This window comes from Nanorana parkeri, unplaced genomic scaffold (genome assembly GCF_000935625.1).
Source record: "Nanorana parkeri isolate BGI_ZX_2015 unplaced genomic scaffold, ASM93562v1 scaffold7, whole genome shotgun sequence".
Lineage (NCBI taxonomy): Eukaryota > Metazoa > Chordata > Amphibia > Anura > Dicroglossidae > Nanorana > Nanorana parkeri.
This window is the reverse complement of record NW_017306275.1, coordinates 4710743-4721948: the sequence shown is the minus strand read 5'-3', so window position 1 is coordinate 4721948 and position 11206 is coordinate 4710743. Positions and strand designations below refer to the sequence as shown.

Below are 11206 nucleotides of genomic sequence, written 5' to 3'. Positions count from 1 at the left end.
ATATTTTTTTTTTTTTTTTTTTAACAAGACCAGAAGATGTCATCAGTAAAATACTTTAATATGATGCATCTGCTTGTTAATCTCCCCTATGCAAAGAGCTGGAAGTTGTTCAATTCTCAACATCTTGCTGTGAAATAATATAATACATAAGCACCACAATGATTACATAACAAGGAATCCTAGCGCACAGCAGAAGCAAGCGGCAAAGGGTGGGCCAACTCAATATTGAACCCTCACGGACTAGGACTGGGATGCCATTAAAGTTCATATGCGTGTAAAGGCAGGTGTCCCAATACTTTTGGCAATATAGTGTATATTTGTTTTAGAACATAGTATATCACCATTGCTGCTATTACTACTAACATTCCAGTACAATGCCACATTATTGTGAGTATAAATCAGAAATTGGATTTATATTGGATTATGTGGTGCTAGGTCCCGTTTTTTGGTGAAAACAGCCAAGCTAATTTTGAAATGCCAGACCTATAGGCAGAACCCAAATGCTGGTCTATGGCTGCCGGGTTTATACGGACAGATGCCCGTTTACACCTTGTTACCCCCCGATTCCAGCCAGAAAAACATTTGTGCCGGATTGGGGGTAATCTGGTTCCCCATAAAACGAGATGGGGCCCGGTCATTACTTTTTCAAAGGAGGAAAAAACTGGACGCACACAGATGTCACAGTGGTGACATCTGCTCTGATCAGCAGGGGATTTGTGCACAGATTGCCTCCTGATAAGCCCATGTGAAAGGGGCCTTACTGTATTTATACAATGGACATTTTGCATGGGAACTATGATTACTGAAGGGATGATCTAACAACTGAATGTGTACATGTGCAAACTGCACACATATGTGTCCAGAAAGATGTACACAATCTGTGCCCTGTACATACACAAGTTGACTACTGCATCCTTGCTACTGTAGGAAAGGATGCTGAGCACTCAAGGAATTTGCAGGAATTTGCTATTATAACTATTTGGATTATATCAATACACATGTATGAAATCATTGGTTATATGTATACAAAAAAACCCTATGCAGGGCAGTGTAAGATATATGAATTGTATGGATTTTTAACTTTTATTCATTTTTTGTATATAAATAAAATTTTATATATTTTTAGTCAACTTTATATGCTTGGTCAATTACACCTCTCCGGAAACCCTATTATTTTCTGTTTTTCTGCTAAATGATCAAAGCCTGGCACTGAAAGCAATGGTGCCAAGTGCCATTGCTTTTGGGTTTATTTAGCCAGCCTTTCAGTAGAGAAGTGAAAATATCTGGTGGCAGTTAGAATTCTACTAATGACATCTTATGCAGGATTGAAGAAACCAAATTAACTGAACCCTCATGCATCCATACATACCAGACATATTCCATAACATGTTCTCTTCTACATTTATAAAGAATCAATAGTTGGTCAGATCAAGACATTTTAGAGCAGCTGAAAATCATGCAGTATACAGAATGTACATGGTTACAAGGACTGATAGATGTATTGATCTACATTTAAAAAATTATGTCAATGTGTTCTGTCATCACAAGTCCCCCTCTACACCCCATAGCCAGATTTTTGGCTTAAGATTGACATTTCTGAAATGTCTAAAGTCTTCCTAATTCGGTCACAAGCATGTGTGCCCCCAAGGCCCTATGACATATAGCAAATATTAATGGTTCCTATGCTTAAGCTCTAGACCAGCATTTTAATGACAAAATGACAACAATCAGCTAAAGTGAAATCTCATAAGATGTTTTCAAACATAATTTGTTTCTTTACATTAAAGACAAACTTTTTCTTTGTTCAGAAAATTACTTATTTACATGATCCTTTTCTTAAACCCAACCTTAAACCCCCCCAAAAAACAGTATTTTCCAATTAGGTATGCATGATAGGGTTCTCACGCCAACTCTTCCAAGGGTAGTCCTGATGTGTCAGTGCTGACATATATTATGTATAATGATTTAGCAGTTCAAACACACTGTGAAATGCTGACTTTACCAAACAGTAAACGCAGGCAGTCATATACAGTATATGGAACACGGGTCAATTTTGGCACCACACATCTGACTGTGCAGTAAGCAATACATCTACATAGATTGCAAGTTAAATATAAACCATTAAAATGATGGAACAAAAATGTGCACCTGGTTTCCGGGCACAGCGACTTGATATTTAAAAATGTAAATGGCTTAAGAATTGTACACCTGGGACTTATTGATGTAGTTTATTATACATGCACAGAGAACATTTTCAAAGAAACACTAGTGCTGATTGCAAAGGGGAGATAGCTCTGGTATGTTCTTCCTTTTGCAGCCAGTAAAAGGAAAGATGTCGTAACCATTACCCTGCCAGAACCTCTGTTAACAAATCATGACGCTTTTTATCAACCCCTTTAAAGCCCACAGAAGCACAGTTGTGGGTTTGGTAATAGGAGGATGCCACCACTTTCCACAGCAGGAGATCCAACAAACTACTGTAAATGGGTCTCCTGCTGCAGTCAATTAACCAGAAGGAGGATTCTTTCACTAATTTTGAAGTCTATGATATGCGTTTTATTAGTGCTTGTGAAACATATGAACTCCGGTTTAGCCATCAGAAGCGAACGCAGTTTGAAGTCTTAAAGCAGAGAAAGGGTTGATGGGTTCTCCATTTTCAACAATATACAAGAAAACCCCTGCAGTTACCCTCTGATGTGCACAGCCCAAGAACCTCACTGCTCTGAATCCTTGCTGTTCAGCAGCACCAAGCAATCTCAACATTTACAAACTGACCATTTTTTCCTTAATTTGTTTCCCTCTTCTGTATTACCTCTGTACATTTGCATTTTATGTCAACAAGAGGAATGTTGTTGTATGGGGGTGATGGGGTGTTGAGAATATACACAAGGCTCTTTATAGTTCAGGAAACATTAAAGTTGATCTATGGGATTCCCCCTATCCCCCTAACCAACCCCATCTAACTGACTGATAGCTGCTGACTAAAGCAGTCATCATGAGGTGATCTCCCAGCCCCCTAGTCTCTTTTCTTCTCTAAACAGTTGGCTGGGTCATTCTTCAGGTGTCCAAATTACTGTCTCTAAGACAAGGACATTTCCTATTGGCTATCTAGTGGCAGGATCCTCTCAGGAACAAGGGGAGTCTGCAACGGTGATGTCAGTGACAGGGGACCAGGCAGCGTGGGCAAATCTGCACAGCTGGATTAGTGGTCCACCCCACTTGCTAACAGTACCGGCAAGGGACCCGTATGGTCGTCTTAGTTGATTATATCTTGCTTTACAAGGTAAGAGAAAAATAGTGCAGAATGGATTAGAGGATGATGGGAGGGAGGGGGTTAATATTTGCCCAGGGATGAACCTTAACAATCTCTCTTTTTTTCCTGTTTGATGCTCGGCACTGTTGAAACATTTCTTGCATATAAAAAACACAGATGACTGAATTTTATTCCAACAAAGCCAGATGCCGGTGAACAAGTTGTTATCTTTGCCAACCTATGTTTCCACTTGTCATCAACATCTTCTATAATGAAACAACTCCTCGCCAATCTCAAACATTCTCAACTTACTGGAATAAAGATTATAAATAACAAATCGATAATATTTTGTCTGCAGGCTATTCATATCCAGCCCAGCAAGCTACAGACTTTCCATTAGCACACGTTTGTATTGCTTCTGCTTATTGCTTCTTTTCTGAAATTTCACTGCAACTGACAATCAGGAGTAAAACTACAAAGTACCCATTTGCCACAGCACAGACGTGAAAATGTACCCTCTGATAGAACATTTAAAGTGCATGTTACCCTCAAAAATACGATTTAATATCAGAGTTAAGTTGTTAGTATAGGTTTTACTAAATCATGATTACAGAAGCATGGCTAGTATGGCTGGTCACTTTGTGCTCCCAGGACTGGCGCTGGAAGCTGCAAGATGTAGTGCAGATGCACAGCATTCCTGTGTCTCCTGTAGACCGTTTTGTAGCCATACCCACAGCAGGTGCATCTATCGTCGTACAGACAGGGAAGTACTTCCATGCCTGGGTGTGACACCCCCCCCCACACACACACACACACACTATGCGGAAGTGAGACCCATAGGACAGCTGTGTGGTCATGTGACTGACTAACAACAACAAAAAAGGGTACACAACAGGGTAAAAATATGCAACTATAGCAGACAAATATAATTTTTTTCCATTGTGCTTTAGCTGTATCCGGTTCACAAATGCTTTAAGACTCAATTCACTTGAACACAAGGAGAACGGTCTTTATTTATAGCCGTGCGAATATAAATGTTTAAATCTCATTGCACTGACTTTTTTGAAAATAAGGATCCTTAGCCTGGTGTGTTGGCTTTGCAAATGAAGCTTTAAAGTGCAACTATGGAATATATATAAGACACAAAATGTCTGTCACAAGCATTAGCACTGCAGTTTATGTCTCTGAGTGTTCCTATAACATACTGTAGTTGTATCACTTGATGATGCTGCCAGCAGATCTGTTCATTTCCCCACTTCCAGTAATGGCAATGCTGTCCCTTCTGCAGTGATATTGAACTGGCACCCAGTGGGACAGGGTAGACTTGGATAGATTTAAGAGAAACACATTAAAACTTAAACTCTAGCTAACACTTCATAAGCACTTTCAGCACATGTTTTAGAGCTGACTGCATGGATTGCTATTGACAGAGTTCATCATATATGGTTTTATTTTGCCCACAGCACCACTAAGATTACTGTTGCTCTGATCAGCACCTACCGGCTACACCTGTGCACAACAGAATGGTAGAAGCAGGAAATTATATTTACATATATGAACATTTTCTTCAGGAGGAAAACAACAAAAAAAAAAACAAAAACACATAATATAAGCAGCACAATTACAAACTGTCTAACAGGTATTACAGTCTCCTGGAAATAATGGAACTGGGCACTCTTAAAACTTTACCCTTTACTGAAAATACAAATAATGAACCTGGCCCAAACACCTAACCCTTTCCTCCCCTAACAGTAAATTAACCCCTAGTGTAGTCAATAATTCCTAAACATAAATGTGACTACCATCAGGATTGTCCCTATAATGAGGCAGCCTGAGGCTGTTACCCGAGACAGCATCTTCTGGGGGGGAGCGCCAGACAAAATGGTAATGTTTGCAGTGTGCCTGCTGCCCCCTTTCTGACCAGAGTGTCCCAGCTTGCCAAGAGCCAGACGGGGAGATATGCAAGGGCCATACCCATCTTCCCACCCTGCTGCTTTCCTTTTTAAAATGCTATCCATATGGAGGTCTGGCTCCAATACTTTTGAGTCACAAAAGTGTCAGTATTCCTTATCTCTATACCTGTTCCAGGGTAGTATATTAAAAATGTCTAAGGCCGAATCATCAGGACAACCAAGAATTTTACATTGCTGAGGGGTCAGCAATGGCAGCCTATATAATCCTTCCATGAGAGGTGTACTTTAACCTCAAAAAATGCCTAAAATTGGATATGTATCATAACATTAGCACAGGTATCCAGTGCTGAATCCTTGCAGCCCCTGAACAGAGCTCTTCTAGCACTGATCACTTGACATCCTTAGAGAAATATTTATGTGAGCAGGGGTCACAGGTATAACAGGTTAAAGCCTTTTTGAAAGGTTCTCTTTAGTTTTATTGCTAAAAATATTGTGCTGATCCTATCAATTTCAGAACCTGTTCCTAAGGGACAAACACACAAAAATGTTTTCTTCAAAATGAAAGGGGTAATTGTCAAAAGTTAAAGAAACATATAAAATGATCAAAGTTTACTGCAGGTACCTTTATCATTGCTGTGAACCACATGGGCCCCGTTTTGAGGCACTGATACATTCTGGTGTTGGGGCTGATTCACTGAATCCAGAAAGGAGACCAGGTTTTCATGATGAGAAAGCTCTTCCACCGCAGGGAAAGAAACAATGTTCCAGTTAAGCTGCTTTATGCCGTCCACCTCTGTCAGCGCACGGAAGAGAGATGGGATGGGATCATGAAGTTCCTCAACCGTGCTCTTGGAAGTTGGGGGAGTGTCACTGTAGTTTCTGGGATTGCACATTCCTGGGAAGGAATTCAAAACAATTTATCTTGTGTGCAGATTACTTGTTATACTTGAGAGCGTTCATATATTTATCAGGACAATTTGATTGTAAGCTCATTTTATTTGTCCACGAGATGACAATTTACTCAATTTCAATCTTTTCATTTGTGTATGTTCTTGTCATGCAGTACTAAATGTCATCAGCAGGTGGCAGTGCAAATAAACAGAGCAATGGTACAAGCTGGTACTTGTGGGAGAGGGGGCTACATGGAGGCGATTCAGTTTTCCAAAAAATCCACAATTCCATCCAACACAGAATATAGTGAGTAAAAGTGGTCAGCATTTGGGGTCTGTCATTTTTAAAGTGCAATTCCACTTTTGCAGTCAAACTTGAGAAAACCCCTTGTCTATGTTTGATACGCGTTCCCATTTCACACAACATACCCAAAAATGATGTTTAAAAACATTTCTTACCCTTTAGATGCGTCTGTGCAGCAGGCCTTTGCAAGCTTCTCTCTCAATTTCCAAATGACAGGAAACTCTGCCTGTCCCCATAGAAAGACTAGAGACAGACAGAGCTTCCCCTCATTCACATACAATGTTTCTACATCTTTAACCCTTTATTAGGACAGACGGTGTTCAAATCTAGTTTACAGCTGATAACGATATCTGCCAGCACAGTACAGACAGGGTTCATTATATTACCATTGACCTGCCTAGTCCCCCTTGCGTTCCAGAGCAAAAAACTCTGTACAGTGAATAACTTTTCCTTTGGAAATGAACATACATTGTGCTAGCAGGAATTAAATAAACAAATAAGTTATGGAATGTGAATGGGGCCATGTAACACATAAAAAATAAATGTTATCCCCGTTTGGCTACCAAAGTGGAAATACACTTTAAGGTGCTTTATGTTGCTTCAGTATTTAAAAAGAGTTGGAATGGTGGGGAAAACTGAAAGCAGTATTTGCCAATACAGTGACATGTTGAACTAAACCCAAGTTATGTTCTGTGAAGGTTGTACTAAATCTGAATGATGTTCTGTGTATGTTGAACTGAACTGCAGTTATGTTCTGCTGTATATCTACACATGGGATTTCCAATCTAGAGATCTACACTCACGTTTGTGTTCCAACACATATAAACCCTTTGCCAGCAAAACATTCTTCTAAATGGCGCTTGTTCAAATATATGCAATGCATTGGTACACATAAAAAGGTCCAAGGTGAATGGCGCTTGATACTGAAACTGTACACAGCAGTAAAGCTGATTTTTTTGACTACAGTGTATTTTCCATACCTGCTGCTGTGCTGATTCGAAGGACCCCCCATGTGGTCCATTTGTATGAAAATGCAGCAAAGCTGCCATTAAACTGTTTATTGCCATTCATTTTACTTCCTGGTCGCGTAGCCTCGACCACTCGCAGCATCCTGAGATCCTGCAAATGCGCAGCTATCTGATAGCATGGACTGAGGATTGCAAAATATTGCATTAGCTCGGATGTTTGAATGTAAAGACACCATGGGCTAGTATCCTCTGATCAGCTACGGAAACTATGCAGAAGATACCAGACCCAAGTCTAAGGCCTGGTTCACACTTAGGCGATTCACAACTTTTTTTGCGGAAAAAAAAACGTCGCGAAAAAAGCTACATACGGATTTTTGCGTGGATATAACCCCATTGAAAATCAATAGGGCCGTGTGTGATTGTGCACAAAATCGCCCAGGGGTGAACCTGGCCTAAGTGAAGAAATACAAATTTTCTTAACACCAGAACTGACAAAACATTAATACAACAACCTATACAGTGAACATGCATGAAAACTAATTAAAAAAACTACTAACAAAATACCTAAATATGTACACTCACCAAAGCCGCACATCCGTGCGGGTGTCCGTATTCGTATGCAGACAGGATGGATCCTATCTGCGTCCGGGTGAACGTACGGCGGACACACGGCTGCGTCCTCCCATTAGGGAAGAACAGACTGCTGCGTACAATTACACGCAGCGCCGGTCCTTCCTGGGAACGGCCATGCATGCCGCTCAGATCTGTAAGGGCCGACACTTAGCTGTGTGAATAAGGCCTTATAGTCTCCCTTGACAATTCAAATTCAGGGACCACAGGGCCACCAGAAGGTGTGCTGCAGGATGTACAGTTTTGTCAGTGAGCAAGCCACATTCCAGTCTGTCATGCCACCTCTCTGCAGAGTGGAACGCATGTGCAATATCCAAGGCTGGAGTTTACACCACAGGGAAAACAAAATATTTTTGGGGAATACGAAAGAGTACTGAAAGTAGCTACCTTACCATTCATTTAGCTAAAAGTGATTTGTGAGGCTACAGTCCCATTTAAGAGGACAAGAACTGTGGAAGCCATGTACAAAAAAAGGAATGCAGAGAGCAAAAAAGACAAGTCACCAATTCTGACTATAGCCCCTCTGAAGCTGATCTTCTCCCCATTACCGACTTACTATTCCATGATCTGCACTACGTCTCTGCCTTCAGGCAGTTAGGTAGTGACAGGGCTTTGCTTCCTCAAGAAGCAACAAGAGAGGTGCAGAAAGCACAGATCCACAGAAAGTATGATGGAGAAGCAAGGAGAACTCTTGCAGTACCGGTCTTCAGGTACAGCTTACTCTCCAGCAAGGAGACCAGAGAGTAGTGGCATCACCAAATCACACAACAAACCATGTGAGATTAGCAGTAAGAAGCACAGCGCCTTATATGATTTCACCCTGCAGATATACGACTATGAAGTTTAAGACACAGGGAGTGTAATGCTATTGTTTAGGAGGAATTTAAGACATATGGTATATCTTTCAGGGTACTGCTGGGGCTCACTACACACATTACAATCTGATTCTACAATCTGTTACATTAGCCATCAGGTATGTAGTGCAAGGGCCTGACTGATTGACTGGATAGTTTAGCTAGGGCCTCATATTACATAGTTTTGGTAGATCTAAAGTGGATTGTACAGAGATTGTACATGTGTGGGGGGTAAGCCTTGGGCACATGTTCCCTATAGGACAGCAAATTGTCACTGGTTTCATTTAGGTCCTCTTTAATGAATAGTATACCTCCTTCTTTACCCTAGTCATACAAAAAGTCTTTAGAAACTTTGTTGAACATACTTAATTAGGAAAGAAACGTGAAGGCCTATTTAAATAGAAAAGAAATCCAATGAAAAGAAGAGTGGAAGCGGGAAGTGTTTATGAGTGGAGGTGCAATGAAAGTGCAGCTAGAGCTTGTGTTTTTGTAAGCAGTGATGTCAGCTCATAACTCTGCACATCTGGAGAAAAGTGCACAGCCTGTAACAGGCCCTGAGGGCGGATGCTAGTCTGGCACTCGGCGGAGTCACCTGCATTCAATCATGCCAAGATTCCGGCTTGACTTCACAAATCACAAACAAGCCAAGTGTGATCTGTGCCACATCAAATCCTACACACTTCTCTGGTGATGGTGTAGAATATGTTACAGGGGTTTGTTCTCATAAAGACCAACATGTCTCACAGCTCAGGACACTCAAATACATTTTTTTTTAAAAAGGAATAGAAGCTGCACTGATGTAAACCAATGTTGTGTACATTTGAACTAGGAGAATTATACCCTTTGTTGCTATTGAAGAACATATTTGAAATAAAGTTTCTATGCTGGAGTTCAGTTTTATTAAAACACAAAAATGAAAATCAGGTTTATTTGTTTTATGTAAGAGGACAGCAATAGTAGGAAACTTAGTTTAGTTTCCCCAAAACAGATTCAGGAGCTCTGCCGTCATTCATTCCCTAGATGTATAAAGCCCAGTTGTACTGTGAACTGGTTAATACCTCTATTAGGTTTTCTATGATTTTGCCGCATGTGTCCCATTGGAGAGACCTCTACTCACCTTTCTGTCCTGTAAACCCAACAGGAAGAGAAAGGAAATCTCCACAATGTAAGGGAAATCCCCTATTCGTTGATGCTGAAACAGGTATGCCCATGTGAACATTGCCTCTCTATTCATAAAATTGCATGAACCCATTAAATGGCTATTAAAACATATGGTACCCAAAAACTGTCCATATGTGACGTTTTAAAAGTCTTTATGGGTTACACTGGGAAACACATTTTTTGTTGCATTGATACCAGCAGTAGTTCTTACCCAATTTGGATGTGCTGAATTCAAGTCTGAAGTTAGTTTTCTCTCTGTAAGCTCTAGATTGTTTTGCTATTTCAACATTTTCATGTTTGCGCAAAATTTTGACACCTCTCACATGATGACATGGACAGGAATTTATGGTCACGCAGTTTTAACATTAGGCTTAAAGAACTGTCCTGGCAAAGATAACCTTTATGTATTCACAAAAACATGTACATGCATCACAAAAAAAAAAAAAAAAAAAAGGCAAAAAAATCAATCACTTATGTGGGAAAAAATATGCATCACCACTTGTCACAGCTGAAACATTTATCCATGATAGTCAAATACGAGTATACTAATTCTTTTTACGTTAAATCATCTTTATGTTGAAATATATGTTGATAGGTGATTCAAAACAATTGATAAGGTTGGGATGCAAAGTTCAAATATTTCCTATTCAGGCAAGGATTTGCACTTGTAGCTGTGGCGTTTATGGACTCTCAGGGCAATCTCATTTGATGCTCCAGCAGCAGTCTGCCATCATATTTTTGTCCCTTCGTCCTTCGTAGCGCTGTTCCATCGTCATGAGTTCCTGATGGGAGAGCTCTCCCTGTTCATCACTAACAGCCCCAAGGTTCTCGGGGAATTGATCAAGGTGACTATTCAGGAAATGGAGCTTGACACTCGGGTTGCACCCAAGATCGCGAAACGCCAACAGCATTCTGGTAATGAGAACCTCATAATTAGGTCCATTTCACACGAGATTTCAGGTTGTCAGGATACCAACCCTCCGTTTGCAGATGAAAAACGGACAACAATGCATCTCTATGGCAGTGTGGATGAAAACTGATGACCATCAATTTACATTAGGAAACATCAAGTGTCAGTTGAGGTCCACAATTCGAGACGGATCTCCAGCGTTGAGTGGCGGAACGGACAGGGGAGGGGGCGGGTACAGCTGGCGGGTACAGTAATGTCGGGATCAGTCCCCGCTGGGGCGGTCTCAGTATAGCTCACGCTATACTGAGCTTTGGGTCACGGGA

At 40.7% G+C, this 11206-nt stretch overlaps 1 protein-coding gene across 1 annotated transcript in view; it reads right to left on the bottom strand.

Moving 5' to 3' along the window:
* Window positions 1-11206, bottom strand: part of TWSG1 (twisted gastrulation BMP signaling modulator 1) — a 31220-nt gene that overhangs the window by 3234 nt on the left and 16780 nt on the right. Inside the window, exon 4 of the mRNA XM_018553433.1 lies at window positions 5789-6061. Within this exon, the coding sequence (XP_018408935.1) occupies window positions 5789-6061 (273 nt within the window). The remainder of the gene's footprint in view (window positions 1-5788; window positions 6062-11206) is intronic.